The sequence below is a fragment of the Chenopodium album genome, chromosome 17, assembly GCF_948465745.1.
Source record: "Chenopodium album chromosome 17, dcCheAlbu1.1, whole genome shotgun sequence".
Taxonomy (NCBI): domain Eukaryota; kingdom Viridiplantae; phylum Streptophyta; class Magnoliopsida; order Caryophyllales; family Amaranthaceae; genus Chenopodium; species Chenopodium album.
Window position 1 is genome coordinate 48,170,483 of NC_137850.1, and position 16,679 is coordinate 48,187,161.

Consider the following 16,679-nt stretch of genomic DNA (forward strand, 5'->3'; position numbering starts at 1 on the left):
TCTATCTCAACTGATATCGCAACACTACTAAAGCCTTTCTTTGGAGTTTTATAAGACTCTTCACCAACCACAACCTTCATTCAAAACCACAAATAATTCATAACCACAACTAATCACAAAAAATTCATACCAAACACTTTTTCATATCCCTTAATGACAAAAGGAACACCACCAACATAATCACAAACATACCCATATCCAACCTACACAAATAAGAAACTACTCTGTATTTTGCTCTACGTTAATCATATAAGAAAGTACTCTGTATTTTACTCTAAGTTACTCATATAAGAAAGTACTCTGTATTTTACTCTAAGTAACTCATATAGTTTTCAATTATGTGCAATTTATTTCCCAGATTATACTACCATTCCCCGGATAATGACCATTTCAAAATCAATTAACCACATTCTTTTGTAACTAAATTAACAACATTTCACAATCAATTAACTACATTAAGCACATTTTTAAATCAACGGGACTGTCATTGATCCCGATTTCGATTAATAATGAGGCAACCTGCTTTCATCTTCAACAACACATTACCAACACAACCCATAAACCGTAATATCAAATTCAATCACACTTTTCCAATTCAACACCGCAACAATACATCAGATTACTACCAACAATTGATTAGATAATCGCAATTGATTTAACCCTAAATTAACCCTTAACCCACAATTATGACCAAATATAACGACTAATGACCAAAAAATACTTACCCCTTTCAACAACTCCCTAAGCGCAGCACCGTCGTCGCAAGCCTCTTCCACCTCGTCGCCGCCTCCTCCGCAATCTCCACCAGACACCACCACCAGATCATCGGGGCCGGTGTTACTAACGACAGCTTCCTCGTCGTTAGTAACACCATACATTGCATTCACCTCAAATCCGCACAACTTACAGCTGCTTCTATGGAACACTCGATGTTTTCCCCATGGATTTCAAATTTCTGGGTTAAGGTACAAAAGGGGCTTACTTTTTGGCTTTTCCCGAAGCTTCTTTGACAAGTTTTTTCCTTTTCCTTTTTGCGGAATTTCTTCTCCAACTAAACATGTCACTTTCACCTGTTGGGAGTATTGGGACCACTCCGTAACTTTTTTTCCCTCACCGTTTTATTTTCCCTCCAAAACCAATCCCCGTTTCACTTTTTTTTCAACAATATTGCGAAAATGCCATTGAGAGACAATTCCCAAACATCTCTCAACCCTCCATTTCTACTTCCTCTTTATTAACGTACCCTACTCAAGTGACTTATGTGTCCCACATTAAAAGCATCAATAGGAAAAGCAAAAATAAAAGGAAAGACTAATCTGGGGGTTACGGGCAGCCGATTGGAAATTCCGGATATGGAAATCCAATTCCCATTTGGTGCACAACACTTCGGTAAAACTTTTTTTTTTTTTTTTTTTTTTTGGTCTACAAAACTTTTGTGATTTATTTTTTGTGAAGTTTTATTCTTTTCATCTTGACAAAAAAAATGCTTGTATTTCCTAAAAAAAACACTTATATTTAGTAAAAATAAATTATTATCAATAAAATCGTTTAAATTGTATAACTAATATATGAAGCTAAACTTTTAGTCAGGTCACGGGACAACGACACTTGACGTTTTAACTTTTTGCCAAGTGTCGCGCTACGTTGGGTGGATTTAATTAAATAGATTTCACAAGATAAAAAGTTAGCTTAGAATTCTAGATAGAATTTTATGATAAAATAATATACTTCACAATCTAATACGAAGTTGAATTTTATTAGTATGTAGACCTGTCAATTAGTGTCGGGTCATGACTCATGAGTCATCTCGGATTGAGTTATTTCAGGTTACAAATCAAGAAATGTTCAACCCCTTGCCCAAAGTTTTGGGTTCGAATCAACCCAACGTGCTTTGAACATTTATTTTATTTAATTTATTTTTTGCTAATTATTTATTTATTTTTTTAATGTATTAAATCGAACATTTTGTAACTAATTTTGTATCAATGAGATATTTAAAATTTTGACATATATATTATAAATTTATCTTAAAATTCAATAAACAACCCGGGCATCACATAGGGCGTAAAACTAGTATATTTAGTAAAAATAAACGTTTTAAACATAAGTAAAAAAAAAAAAAAAAAAAAAAAAAAAAGACAAGTTTTAAACAAGAATTAATCAAGACTGTTGATAATATTTAGATCGGACGGTGGAAATTAATCTCCCTTCGTTTACATTTATTTTTCCCACTTTGGAGCTTTTCACTTATACGCTGCAGCTCCCTCTTCTCCATTGAAGCGTACACAAAAACCTCCATTGAAGCGCCATCTGAGCTTTCTCTCCTCCACTAAAGAAGCTTCTTGTGGTAAGTTTTTCTCTTCCTTTCCTTTTTAACCATCGAATATCAAACTCGCAGTCTAGGGTTTACTTTCACACTGTAGTTTATATAATTATCAGTATAATCAATCTAGGGTTCTTCTTGTCAGTATAGTCAATCTAGGGTTTATTCTAATTCAGACTAGTGAACTATAAATTATAATTAATGTAACTTATTGAACGACTATAACGAGTGATTTTGTTGTTAGAATTTTGGTATGTGCACTTTATGTTGGTATAATTAAGCGAGAAGAATTTCATTTGATTTTTGAGATACTTTGATAATTGAATCAAATTTGGTTGCTAATTTAATGCAGGGTTTTGTTAATAATAGTACTTTAATGGTAGGACGGAAAAATGAAAACGGAGCTGTTGCGGCCGCCGCCCCGGGTCAGCCCTTTTCGGAAGCCATTGATAAGCTAAAGTCGACTGACCCGCCGTTATTTCTATCTCCAAATTCTGACCTTTCTAGCTTTGCCCGCTTAGCCTCTCAACATCTGTTTGCTTCCCTCAAACCATACTCACCCAAGTCACCTTTTGATCAGCTTCATTCGGATGGGTTTGATGCCGAGCAAATTTGGCAGCAGATTGACCTTCAATCTCAGCCTCTGATTAATACTCTTAAACGAGAAATCAAGAGATATGAGGAAAAGCCGGAGCAAATATTGAAGCTTTTTGGGGTGTCTGGGGCCAATGGGGTGTTGGAGAAAGATATTAAGGAAAATGTAGAGTTGGGTTTGGAGGGAGAGAGTGAGGAATCTGAGGGGTCAAGTGATGAAGATGAAGATGACGACAGTGAGGAGGATGAGGAAGATGACGAAGAAGAAGATGATGACAATGACGAGGAGAAAGAGGAGGAGGATTTTGAGGATGATGGTGATGGGGTTCCAGAGGTTGAAGATGAGTTTTTGAAGATTAAGGATTTGGAGAAGTATCTTGTGAGGGAAGAGGAGAAAGAATATGGGTCAGAGAAGAAGGAGAGTAAAAAGAACAAGAAGGAAAAGAAGGGTAAAAATGTTGATGATGAAGAGGATGAAAGTGAGGAGAGTGAGGAAGATGATGCTGATGAGGTGAGCATATTTTTACATGCTTGTTTTATTTATTTCGTGAAATTTATTTTGGCTCGATAATCAAATCATAATAAACATACTACCTCCGTTACATATTATGCTGATGAGGTGAGCATACATGTATGTTTAATTCCTGAACAATTGTTTATTTGCGGGGGAGGTATGTTTGAGTTGGTTCGCATCTTTCGGTGTTCATCTGATTTGCTGTTAAATCGTGTAGCTTCTCATGTATGGCGGAGATGGAGGTTCTGAAGATGGGTCCGAAGATAACATCAGGTGCTTACTGATCTTGCTTTATGTTGTGTTTGTAAAGCTTATGCTGGTTTAAAAATGTGTATTTAATATATACAGTTGCTGATATGTGAATATTTGTGAATCTACCTGCTGGTTACAAAGACCAGTGTGCTTGAGTATGATGAAAGCATTGAAATCTATTTATTGCAATGATTTTAACAACTCGTGTAGGCACCTCTCAAGCATGGTCTGGATATCTTTTTCAGTTCATGTATAGCCAACAATGTTATATATGCATTCAGTAGTTTAAAGTGATTTTGTTTGATGAATGGTTGTTGATTAGTGTAAATGTATAGTTGTACTTATTTTTGGCATAGGTAATATCAGAATAATTAAAAGAAACAATAAAGACGTATAAATGTTTTTACGTAGTCCAATAGATCTTGTTTGTTTTCCATGTTCTCTTTTGTTCAATTTCCTTGAGCACGGGTCTTTGTTTGGCAGAAAACATTATTTTACTTATGTTCTTCACTGTTTAAGTCAATGCTATATAATTTACATTATTATGATCGCTGCACCTGTCAAAACCTTCTTGTTTGTGCTATTTTGGCTATGCACTCACTCTTTATTTTATGACTTTTAGGTATGAAGATTTCTATGTTCCTGACAAGAAAAGGCCAGTAAAAAAACAGAAGCAAGTCGACAAGTCAGATGACTCAGAAATGGAAGAAGAAAATGCTGATGCTTCTGATGATCTACAAATGAAAGATAATGATGTCGGTGATGCTGATGATTCAGAGATGGAAGATGATGATGATGATGAGCAGGTAGTAAAAATGTTCTGTTTTCTGTGCAACGCCACATGCTCTGTTTTCTGTGTAATGCAACATGCTCTTGACTTTATCATTTAACATTGAGCTTGGGTTGCTGTCAATTTTATAGAACAAGGGAAATTTGTCTACTTATGAGAAAGAGCGTGAAAAGATACAAGCCAAAATAAAGCAGATGGAAGCAGAAAACTTGGCTCCAAAAGATTGGACCATGCAGGGAGAGGTAAAGTTTTTTGGATTCTAAATATAAATTTTGCCAGGGCGTCTTGTTTAAGAGCCTGCCACTTTTCCAATGATTAGTTTATACTATATTCTCATCCCTTTGCTTACTCTGAATAGATATCTGCATCCAAGAGGCCAGTAGATAGTGCATTGGAAGTGGACCTGGATTTTGAGCACAACATAAGGCCTCCTCCTGTTATAACAGAAGAGGTGACAGCATCTCTTGAAGAAATTATAAAGAAAAGAATACTTGAGGTATATAAGTTGTTGTCTTTTGGTTCATATGTTTTTTTGTTTTTAAAATCTTTATGTTTGGTATTCTGTGGTAGATTACCTTATCAATGTTTATTGTACTGACTTGACATTTTAGATGCTCAGAAAACCAAGGTTTGTTTGTTTTTACTTCTGCAGAGATATCAGTATATCTTTAGAGTGTTTACAAGAGTTTTGGAAATCATTTTTTTTTTTTTTATAAATTTTTTATCATTTGACTTGACTAAAAAATCATGTAAATAATGAAGAAGGATCTATCTCTTAAGAGGACAGAGGACCAAGAATTTTCTAGCTACCATAAAAAAACTTTGATAATTGGCTTCTTCATTTTACATGAAGATGAAGCTCCTAGCAGATACTTGTCACTCTCCCATGGTTACATGTAATTAGCAATTTAGAACAACAAAATTCTAAGTTTTCCAAAATTAAAAAGGGAAATTGTTCCGGATACCCTTAAGGTTTTAAAAAATGCACCGTGTACCCTTGAAAACTTTCAAATGCACCTTGTACCACTGAGGTTTCTAAGAATTTGCACCAAATACCCTAGACTCATATAACAAATGATTATTTTGTTAAATTGAGACCCCATATAGGCTATAAGCATCAAATTCTATTAAATTGTAACAGTGTAATGCTAGTATAATGGTAAAGCATTTAATTATCAAGCAAACTTAATTGATAAATCAAATTCTAATACCCCATATAGGTACACGGTGCATTTTTCAAAACCCTAGGGGTATACGGAACAATTTCCCAATTAAAAATGGCTGGATATGAGACCATGACAAGTATCCAAGTCCAACAACAGTATTGTAGTTTCAGTAGCATAAGTAGAGAATTCTTGTTATCCACATTGTACATTAAATATTGACTGTCCTATAAAATCCCCACTAATACCACTGTTATCCTCAAACGCCTACGTGTGAAAAATTCTTACCCAAACTTTCCTATTATTTGGCCCCAAACACTCATTTATCTATGTGTATCATATTGGATGGCAGACATCATGCACCCTGCAAATTAAAATTTTAAGCCCTTATTATTCCCTAGATCTTTCTTGTCTGGAATATTTTTGACTTGATTTGCTTGTATGAAGTCTGATAGTGTGCTCGACATCCCACATTTAATCAAATTCTAATACCCCATATAGGTACACGGTGCATTTTTCAAAACCCTAGGGGTATACGGAACAATTTCCCAATTAAAAATGGCTGGATATGAGACCATGACAAGTATCCAAGTCCAACAACAGTATTGTAGTTTCAGTAGCATAAGTAGAGAATTCTTGTTATCCACATTGTACATTAAATATTGACTGTCCTATAAAATCCCCACTAATACCACTGTTATCCTCAAACGCCTACGTGTGAAAAATTCTTACCCAAACTTTCCTATTATTTGGCCCCAAACACTCATTTATCTATGTGTATCATATTGGATGGCAGACATCATGCACCCTGCAAATTAAAATTTTAAGCCCTTATTATTCCCTAGATCTTTCTTGTCTGGAATATTTTTGACTTGATTTGCTTGTATGAAGTCTGATAGTGTGCTCGACATCCCACATTTTGCTTCTTCATTTCCTTGCTAGTCACTACTACAATTCTCATATTATACAGTGGGCATGCATGCCATACTCAACAGAGCTGATTTAAATGTAGAAATTATTTGTTTTCAGGGACATTTTGATGATGTGCAAAGGGCTCCTAAAGTGCCATCTGCAGCACCTAAGGAAACAAAAGAGCTGGTTTGTTCTCCCTTTCAATATCCTATATTGTCTTCATGCTTCTTACTTTTTATATATAAATGACCTGCGTACCCTAATTTTACTTTCTGTGCAGGATGATAATAAAAGCAAGAAAGGCCTTGCTGAAATCTATGAGGTTAGATCATTTTCTGAAATGTAAATTTTTCCAGCCTTATAGTATGTTCTTTGACTATTTGACAAATGGATTGTAGAAATTATTTGTGTCACCTAGTATGAGATTATGAGCTGATAATACATCTGGAACCATCATAAAAGATTCCTTGGTTTTTACTTAAATGAAATTTTTGCAGGAAGAATATGCTCAGCAAACTGGATTTGTTGCTGCACCCTTGTCATTTAATGATGAATTGAAGAAGGAGGTATGTACAATAAATTACCTGTTTAATTTTGCCTGTACAATTGTTTTCATCTATTCTTTTCGTTGCTTAAGGTTGTGGGATGAGGCAGAATGATTTCTTTCTAACCTTCATTTTACAGGACATTTCTTGTGTAACAATATTTGTTCCTTTCTGCCTAACAAGCAAAAATATTTTTGGGTGGGGGTGGGTTGGGAGTAGCTGTGCGAGTCAAGCTTAAATCACTGGTTCATGTCCTACCTAGAAGCAACAATGTAGAGCACTATAGCCGATATCTCTCTGATTTATTTGATTACGGTCTTGATAGATTAGCATTTTTATATAGATCTAAAATAAGCTGACGTAGAACCAAATATTTGTATGGGGGCGGTGGGGCTTTGGGCTACTGTTTTCTTCACTAATTAGGTTCATTTTTTTAGTATTTGGATGCTAAAAAAAATATTTGTATTTAGAACCAAATATTTGTATGGGGGCGGTGGGGCTTTGGGCTACTGTTTTCTTCACTAATTAGGTTCATTTTTTAAGTATTTGGATGCCACTTTTCCTTGCAGATAGAGGGAGGGGCTTCATTTATGGGAATAAAAAAAATGAAGAATAGAAGTTAGACTTTAAACATTACTTAGTATTCTTAGTTGCTATTGCCTGTATATGTTAGGTTTGTGCTTTTCTCTCTATTTGTGTGCTCAACCCTCGGTGTCTTTCATAGTTGGTATAACTGTATTTCACTTTTTGTCAGGCAAGCAATCTGTTCAAAAGATTGTGCCTGAAGCTGGATGCACTTTCCCACTTCCATTTTGCTCCCAAGCCGGTATGTTTTATTAGCTTCTATCCCACTTATGGCATATTGATACACTCTTATGTTTGTGTGATGAGGAGATTGAGGACCAAGTTACCTGTGCTTAATTACTATATTGGCTGGACAGGTTATTGAGGATATGTCTATTCAGACCAATGTTCCAGCTTTAGCCATGGAAGAGGTAAATGCCTGTCTCTTGCTGCATTTATTAAGATTTTGTATTTGATTGATACAAGTTGTCTTGTTTTCTCTATGCGCACTCACAGTTGTCTGATTTATTGTGGCTTTTCTTGAACAGATTGCTCCAGTAGCTGTGTCAGATGCTGCTATGCTTGCTCCTGAGGAAGTGTTTTCTGGTAAGAAAGATATTAAAGAGGCAAATGAATTAACAAAGGAGGACAGAAAGAAGAGGAGAGCCAAGAAGAAGAGAAAATACAAAGGTAAAATTGATACATGTGGATAATGCAGCTATCTTTTCTGCACTTCACTTTCAGGCTAATGCTATATTCTCTTTGATTTTTGTTCAATTTTAGCTGTAAATGCGAAAAAAGTAGCAGACCGAGCACCTGAGAAACCGTCGGAAGCTCTAACTGAAGGTAACCACCTAAATTTGTAGTATGGAGCTTTTTGTTCAACTGAGTATATATGTAGTATTTATAGTTTTTCACCAATAATCTCCCTGATTGTGCAGGCAAGGAGTAGTAGTATCCCTTCAAATTAAGACTGCCCCTTAAGATTTGGGCATTTCTAGCATTTCACTGGATGCGAATTAAAGCTGTCACAGACATGGCCACCCTGTTCTTTGATCACTGGAGGCATCATTTATCAACTAGCTTAAGCCATACGAAGCACTAGTTCCTCACCTGTACTAGAGAAGAAGAGAGTATACACAGAAGAAATTCGGATGATTTTGTTGGGAGCTTCAGACACAATTTTGGGGGAAAAAAAAAAAAAAAAAATTAGGTCATATCTTATTTTATCTACATGTATAAGATGACAGATTCTTTTTACTCTATTTAATCAAATTTCATTAATTTTTGTTATTACTGAGTGAAAGCAAAGCGACATTTGCATACTGCAGAGGAACCACTCAACTCAATATACTTCGTAACAAATCAACATACCAAAATTAGGCTTGGAAAATAAATCAACATACCAAAATTAGTGCACGTCACTACAAAACAAGATACTCTCTAACAAAAACTCGATATAAAGATCAATTACATATCCATCTGCCAAAAGTAAAGGCAGCTTTATTCTTAGTATTTGTTCATCAGTATAGGTTGTAACAGAGGGGAAACGTTTATAGTAACATAGGTTAACCTAAATCAACCCAATCTTGCTTCCTCGGACAAAAGCCCGCAGGCCTACAAAAACTCACTATTGAGCATATTTGCCTCAAGCCAATTACAATGAAACTGAATTGGAAAGGCTATGTATCAAACTATGGAGTAAAATACAGTACTCACTTCTTTGGTACCCGTGAATAATACTAGCGAGTCAAAGTCGAAAGAATCCACAAATACATCAAAATTGGCAAAATCTCACTTGGATGTGTATCTTCCCAGTGTTCCCAGACATAGTAGCATGACATAAACTTCCTCGTTTTGCATATTTATGAGCTGAGATGATAGCTGGCTACGAAGTATTTGCATTGAAAAAATATAGATCTACTTTTTTATACTCCCTTCAAGTCTTTCTATGGCAACTTCAAGACCAGTCTTGACTTCTCCCTTCTCGTTCAGTTGAGGATGAGGGGTGAACTTCTCCTCATTTGCCTTTTCTACTAGCTTCAAATGGGCCCAACCTATGCCAAAGTTTGCTTGTCAATAACGATACAATACAGTATCTGAGATATGCTTAAGGTGATGGAAACAATAGATAAAAAGATAACAGGGGGTAGATTTACCAAGAGGAAAACAAAAGGCTGCCCCAAGAACAGAACCCATCATGACATTCCTGGCACGCCAAAGGAGAGATCCTGGCACTGAATTTTTATTTAAGATGTTAATTGACAAACAGAAGACAAAGCAAGGATCCAATGACTATTGCCTGAAGCAAATCACAAATAGAAACTAATAACAAGCTCGTCAGAACACAAAACCCTCCACAATACAGACTGGGCAAATGTTTAATACTTAAAGCTAAACATGCCGGTATATTCAACATTTTTTTTGCATAATATCCAAGAAAATATAACTGGCAATAAAATGGTTAACCTTATATAATAAAATCTAGACTACTACTGCAACATACTTCAGCAAAAATTAAGGATATCAACTCTTACTTATCAGACCAAATGTTGCAGCAGTGGCTGAACCAGCTGCAACAATGTTATACACATCATGGACTCCTCTTTCCTCAGCTAGCAGATTCTGTAGACCATAAAATGCAGCAGTGAATATCCCAAGGCGCACTCCTCCAACCAGGGATCCACGAGTAACTCGATAAAACCTCTTCTCCATTGCATCTCTCATCAACCGATACTGCTCACGCTTATCTGGGGTACTTCCAAGCTTCAGTGTCACTTCAGCATCCTTACTCTGGAAAAATGAAAATGTCAACAGGTCATCAATTAGAAGAGAAAGGTATAATAGAAACAGAAAATTGATATCAGATTAAGATTGATAAACTTACAGCAGAAGCAGCTGCTTCCTTGCTGCCACCATACAACATACCAGCAAATATCCCGATGACAGTTGCTGTTCCCCAATTAACAGTCCCAGCTAATTTGGGAGGTCCCTAAACAGACCAGAAACATATGTAACACTATGAATAGAAGATGCAACACATTGAACTACGCATTCACTCCTGTCCACACCCTGCCAAAGACATATAAGGATGAAAAGGACCCTGCTTTTTTCATTTAGCGAATTGTTAACTTTAATTGAACCACATAAACAAGTGAGTTATACCTCGTTCTGTTAATCTATTTAGTATTTACTCATAAAGGATATCTTTAGAAATATCTTGGGAATTTGTCGACAAGAGGTCAAGAAACAAAGGCGATGAACCTCTATCCTCATGTTATTTTTTGTGCAGTAATTAGAGCTATTTTTATTCGAAAACTATCGAAACTATAAACATATGTTTAAATAGCCCTTTATAAGATCTGCAATAAGTCAAAAACCCTAATTAACATACTGATAATATGACTAAATTTGAAGTATGGAAATATATTAGTTGTTCATCAGGTATACCAAACGGCTCAATAGTTAGCTAGCATCTTCCAAACACAAATTTTCGACAATGAAAAAATAATCCCTTCTTCTTGAAAAGACAAGCTTAGATTTTTGGATGATTGTTAAAACAATTGCTTACAAAATTAATAGCACAAAAAAAAAAAATCTAGTAACTTACATATACATATAAAGACATACATAAAATTCAACCCCAAATTTTGAATTAAAACAATAATGCAAATCTAATTCAATCAAATAATGCAAATTGAAACTGGAATTTCTTGAACTTACAGTTGAAACAGCTTCTTCTGCATTTTCAGCGGTTTCCATAACTCGAAAAATTCGTTTAACCGGTTGTAACTCAGCTAAAATTAAAACAAAATCAAAGTTAAAAACAAAAAACAAGCTAGGATTAGCTAGAAATATGTATAACAATATCATACTGTACATTTGAGCTATGTTTTGAAACATGTTATCAGAATCATTTTTCGTTGGCAATCACAACAACATTAGGGTAAACAAATGTAAAATTTGCGGGGAAAAAAAGGATCATACCTAGAAATCGATGATGTAAGTTCAAGAATTGAGAAAATGGTGTGAGTTGGGAATTTGATCCTGGTTTTCGCTCTTACTTCGAAGACCTCGCACAGTAGAGAAAAAGATGGTGCGATATTCAGTTTCAACTCTTAATTGGTCTTTTGTTTTGGTGCCCAAATTATTATTATTATTAATTTTTTTTTTTTTTTTGGGAAATTGTGCCCAAACTCTTAACTGGCCTTTATTTTATACTCCGTACTTTGTATTAATCGCAACAATAACTTCTACTACGTATAATATTCATATACGCTCCAAAAAATAATCAAATATTATTTACTGAAGTACTTAAAATGTTTTAAGATTAGTGTTTATATATATTTTTCATTCTATCGATTTTTAATATTAGAGGCTAAAGTAGTTCATTGGCACATATGGTATTTAAATTGTTACAATTATTCAGAAAAGAAGGGGGTGGTTAGAAAAATGTATTCGATAAATGAAATGATGTCTGTTTATGCTAATTTTTGCTAAGTGGGATTGAATATCAAAATCTAGGCTACGAATCAACTAAATAAAATCGAAAGCAAATAAAAACGAAAGCAATAAAACGACACAAGGAATTGTTGACGCGGAAAACCCAATGAAGGTAAAAACCGCGGGTAGAATGAGGATCTACCAAACTTTCACTATGGCCAAAAAGTGTGGAAAAATGCGTACAATAGGTGTTTATAGCTTATGAGTTACTAGGTTGCCATGTGTCGATGTTCGTAGGTGTCCCCCTTTATATATAAGTGTTCCAACATTGAATTATAGCCGTTGCTTTGGAGATAAAGTTCCAGTCCTTGATTCCCGGAATTCAGTTGGTGAAGGATATTTTCTGTTTTGATCTTCAACGGACTAGAGAAGGTTGAGTTAGACCTAGTCTTCTAGCTGATCTTCTTGCGGAGAAATAGGGGACTGGTTAACTGACTTCGTCCTTCGTCCATGACGAAGAGTCGTCGTCACTTGACTTTACTTTAACTGACGTTGACTTATATCTATGAATTTTTACCCATAACAATGTCAAAAAGTGATAACCTTACTAAAATTTTCAAATTTAAAACCGAACTGTTTTCAAATAGCAATATCCCTATGTTGATCAAAATTAAAGTAATTTGATTTATACCGACCCATGTAAGGTTCTAATAGTATTTGACTTATTTTAATCGTTTATTTATTTTTAGACCTGGTGATGCTAGAGATATTGCCTTATAATATAATATAGTTCGAAATATAAATTTAAAAACTCACACAAACATGCACCAATAGTTATTATGTGCACCGCGATTATACTTTTGAACATTTAGTAAAAATTTTGGACACTTTACAAAAAATGAATATTTAGTAAAAAAAATATGAACACGACACAAAAACTGAACATAAACCAGTAATTTTATATGTTCATATTTTACAAAGAAATGTTCATTTTATGTGCAGTAAATGTTCATTTTATATTACAAAACTATTAAATTATTTACAAGTCAGGCAAACTTCTTTACAAAAATTGATTTTATTATATAGTGTTGTATTTAATATACTACATGTTCAAAATTTGCAATTGTTCATATTATTTTACTAAGTGAACAATATAGGCGTGGTGCATTGCGATTATTCAGATTTTTTTACTAAATGTTTAAAATTTACGATGTTCAGATTTTTCTTCTAAATGTTCATATTTTTTACTAAATATTCAACAGTATTGGCGTGATGCATTGCAATTGTTCGTACTTTTTTACTAAAAATTCAAAAGTATAGGCTATGTGCACCATGATACACCTTAGAATTTGCCAACATGCACACACCTAGATTTGAACCGGCCTATAATGATTATTTGTTTAACTTCTTCTCACCCGAATGCAACCCAAATCTTATTAGCCCAATTGGAATAGTCCTTCGTCACCTCATATCCAAACATAATACAAGTATGATATTGTACAATCCTACACGTGCTAAGAAGCCCAAAAATAACGAGTCCTAAAACTTCTACAACAAAACTACAAAAGATACCTTGATCATTCTATACAAATGGGAATAAAGTCATTAGTTACCACCTTAAGCAAAGAATCACATGACTTCCATCACTACCTACAAACACTCTAACTAACTGCCATTCAATTACACTCACTACTTCGACTCATCTTCATTTTTATTTCTTTACAATCTTGTATTTTTTTGCTCATTTATCTCAATACAATGCGTCAACCTCGATTATCAACCACTCTCTTTGCACTATTAGTCCAAGCTTCATTACTACTTCCCTTAAGCTTGGGTTATAGTCATGCTAATTCATGTAGATCATATTGTGGCAACATTACAATCGACTACCCGTTTGGAGTCAAATACGGTTGTGGACACCCGGGTTACCGAGATCTTCTATATTGTGTCAATGATGTCCTTATGTTCCATATAAGTTCGGGGTCATATCGAGTACTAGACATCGATTATACGTTTCAAGCCCTCACATTGCACGACCCACACTTATCGACGTGCAACACGATTGTTCTCGAGTCACGTGGTAACGGATTCGTGGTCGAGCCATGGAGGAAACCGTATTTGACTCCAACGCCCGATAACGCCTTTTTACTACTCGGGTGTTCAAGAAATTCACCACTCTTCAAAGGTTTTCCTTCCAATAAACATCTACCATGCAGGAATATATCGGGTTTGGGCTGTGAAGACTACTATAGGTGTCCAGCTTGGGGGTCCATTGGGCCAACTGAAGTGGGCTTAGTAGCTGGGCTGGGCCCACCGGAATGTTGTGCGGTGGCTTTTGATGAAGTTGGGTCGGTCCAAGGGATAAATCTTACCAAGTTGGAGTGTCAAGCGTATAGTAGTGTTTATAATTTAGCACCATTGAGAGTTGATGGGCCACACGAGTGGTCGTATGGCATACGTGTGAAATACTCGATTCAAGGGCATGATGCGTTTTGTAGATCGTGTGAGGCTACTAAAGGCACGTGTGGTTATAAAGGTAGTGATGATAGCGGGATTACAGAATTGTGTATGTGTGATACTTGGAATTCAACTGCAAATTGTGAATCAACTTCAGGTAAGAAACTAATCATGAATTCTCTCGTGAAAATGGGCTTCCTATTGCATTTTATCGTTAAAAATAAAAAATTTAATAGCTTAATATTTAAATAATACTTGTATTGTGTACTGCTCTATTTTGTTTGAATAAGTTTTGTTTAATGAACAAGAATATCCTTACACATTATTATAATACCTAAACCTATATGTTCATTCATCTTATCTTATGACATGCACAACGGTAAATATATTATGATTTCAAGTTATATATTGAACAATTGTATACTTCTAAAACAAGTTTTGAAGATTATTAGAATTGATTGGATTGTTTTGTTACATCTTTGATACTGGCTTATCATTTTACCAACCTTTTCTAATAAAAGAAATAACATTATATATTATTCAATTATTTTCTTATAATATTGTAATCCGCCATTTTAAAATTTGTTTATTCTTATCTTGCAGTTGAACCAATGACAGCAAATAGTGTTATTTTAAGGGGTTCATTGAGCATTTTTGCATTACTAGCAGGTGAGTTCTTTGATACTTTTACAAGTTTGACATTCGAATTTGGTATTATGCTTTACTAATTGATTAAAACAAACGCCAACTCTATGCAGGATTTCATTTTCATATGATTTTATGGAGTGCAAGTTAAAATCAAGTGTGAAGTTTGAGGATCTCTAGTTAGGTGATCAATACAAGGAAACAGATTTGTCCACATTCCACAATACCACAATCAATACATGCATAATATGAACTTGTTGACTAGAAAGTTGGATCACTTGGAACACTACAAGAAGTGTAAAACTTGCACATACTATGATATTGTATACTACAATTTAGAGGTGTCATGATATACAACAAATGTTTTTTTGAGATTTATTTTGACCTATTGAATAGTTACAAATATATAATGATTTGTGTAATATTGTTAGTGTTGAAACATTGTTAATGTTTGATACAATTTCCAACCAAAAAAAATAAAATAAAAAATAAAAACAAAACAAACTCAATTTTATGTCAAAATTATTAATCCATTTTTGTGCTTAATAATAAAAGATAAGATGAAGTATTTGTAATGAACAATCAACCTAACTAACCTACATCTATATGGTTTACTGTCTTAGTTGATTGCTAAGTTAAGCATTTCCAAAACTTATGTATGCTCACGCAGTTATATGTGACATAATTCTAATATTTCTAAAATAATGTTTATTGAAATATCAATTTCGTTGATAAATTATGCGTCACTTTTGTTTGATACCATGTAAACAAACCAACTTAATAAAAAAATTTAAGCTGATGATTAAAATCCAAAATTGATTATATAATATTATAATCTATTACTCTGTATTAAAGATGTATTTCCAAAGAACTTGGGTATTAACTACTTCATATTATCCTATACAAACGCAATATATATTATTAAAAACATATATACTACGTATATGAGTATTGTTTGCTTCACTCTACTCTCCCCCAATCAATAGTGCCTAATCAAGATACGCAATAAGATTGTCGTGTAACAATGATTAATTTACCCTTTGTTGTTTTGATTAATGATGTCGTACCTAAGACTTGTTTTGATTTTGTTCAATCACAATAAAAATTACGAATTACTCCCTCCATTTTTTAAATACTTGTTCCATTTCTCTTGGGCACATATGTCAATGCTAATCTTTGATCAATAATATCTTTAATTATCAATAAATATAAATTCTAACAGTTGAAAATTAATAATCTATTCATTAAGACGATTTTAACAAGTACCCATAAAATTATATTTTTTTGTATGTATAAATTACAAACATTAATCAAAGTAGGACAAATAAATAGTATAAAAAATAAAAATAGAGTAAGTATTTAAAAACGAATGAAATACTACTCGACATTTTTATTGCGTAGGAGTTCCATACGATGATACGAGATTATGAGACTAGTGACATTTTTAATTTTTTACGGGTAACAAAACAAGACACGA

The 16,679-nt window shown here is 34.1% G+C and overlaps 3 protein-coding genes across 4 annotated transcripts; 2 read left to right on the forward strand and 1 right to left on the reverse strand.

Moving 5' to 3' along the window:
• Positions 1–2,247: 2,247 nt before the first annotated feature.
• On the forward strand, positions 2,248–8,950 carry LOC145590023 (M phase phosphoprotein 10-like). Of its 2 annotated transcripts, none has more exons than XM_081646754.1 (14): positions 2,248–2,347; positions 2,693–3,428; positions 3,649–3,704; positions 4,306–4,489; positions 4,605–4,715; positions 4,832–4,969; positions 6,666–6,734; positions 6,829–6,870; positions 7,046–7,114; positions 7,848–7,919; positions 8,035–8,088; positions 8,206–8,347; positions 8,441–8,503; positions 8,599–8,950. In XM_081646754.1, exons 2-14 carry the CDS (start codon positions 2,700–2,702, stop codon positions 8,607–8,609), a joined length of 1,740 nt encoding a protein of 579 aa, XP_081502880.1. In that variant the 5' UTR covers positions 2,248–2,347; positions 2,693–2,699; the 3' UTR covers positions 8,610–8,950. The 2 variants fall into 2 exon arrangements, with proteins under 2 accessions (XP_081502880.1, XP_081502879.1); XM_081646753.1 differs by having other exon boundaries at positions 2,260–2,347; positions 2,676–3,428.
• A 144-nt stretch (positions 8,951–9,094) lies between these two features.
• Positions 9,095–11,797, reverse strand: LOC145590024 (uncharacterized). The gene is made up of 6 exons (XM_081646755.1): positions 11,645–11,797; positions 11,381–11,454; positions 10,545–10,649; positions 10,195–10,450; positions 9,817–9,894; positions 9,095–9,714 (listed from the first exon to the last, which is right to left on the reverse strand). Exons 2-6 carry the CDS (start codon positions 11,417–11,419, stop codon positions 9,578–9,580), a joined length of 615 nt encoding a protein of 204 aa, XP_081502881.1. The 5' UTR covers positions 11,420–11,454; positions 11,645–11,797; the 3' UTR covers positions 9,095–9,577.
• A 2,007-nt stretch (positions 11,798–13,804) lies between these two features.
• Positions 13,805–15,580, forward strand: LOC145588317 (uncharacterized). The gene is made up of 3 exons (XM_081644958.1): positions 13,805–14,714; positions 15,161–15,226; positions 15,316–15,580. Exons 1-3 carry the CDS (start codon positions 13,859–13,861, stop codon positions 15,351–15,353), a joined length of 960 nt encoding a protein of 319 aa, XP_081501084.1. The 5' UTR covers positions 13,805–13,858; the 3' UTR covers positions 15,354–15,580.
• Positions 15,581–16,679: the final 1,099 nt, after the last annotated feature.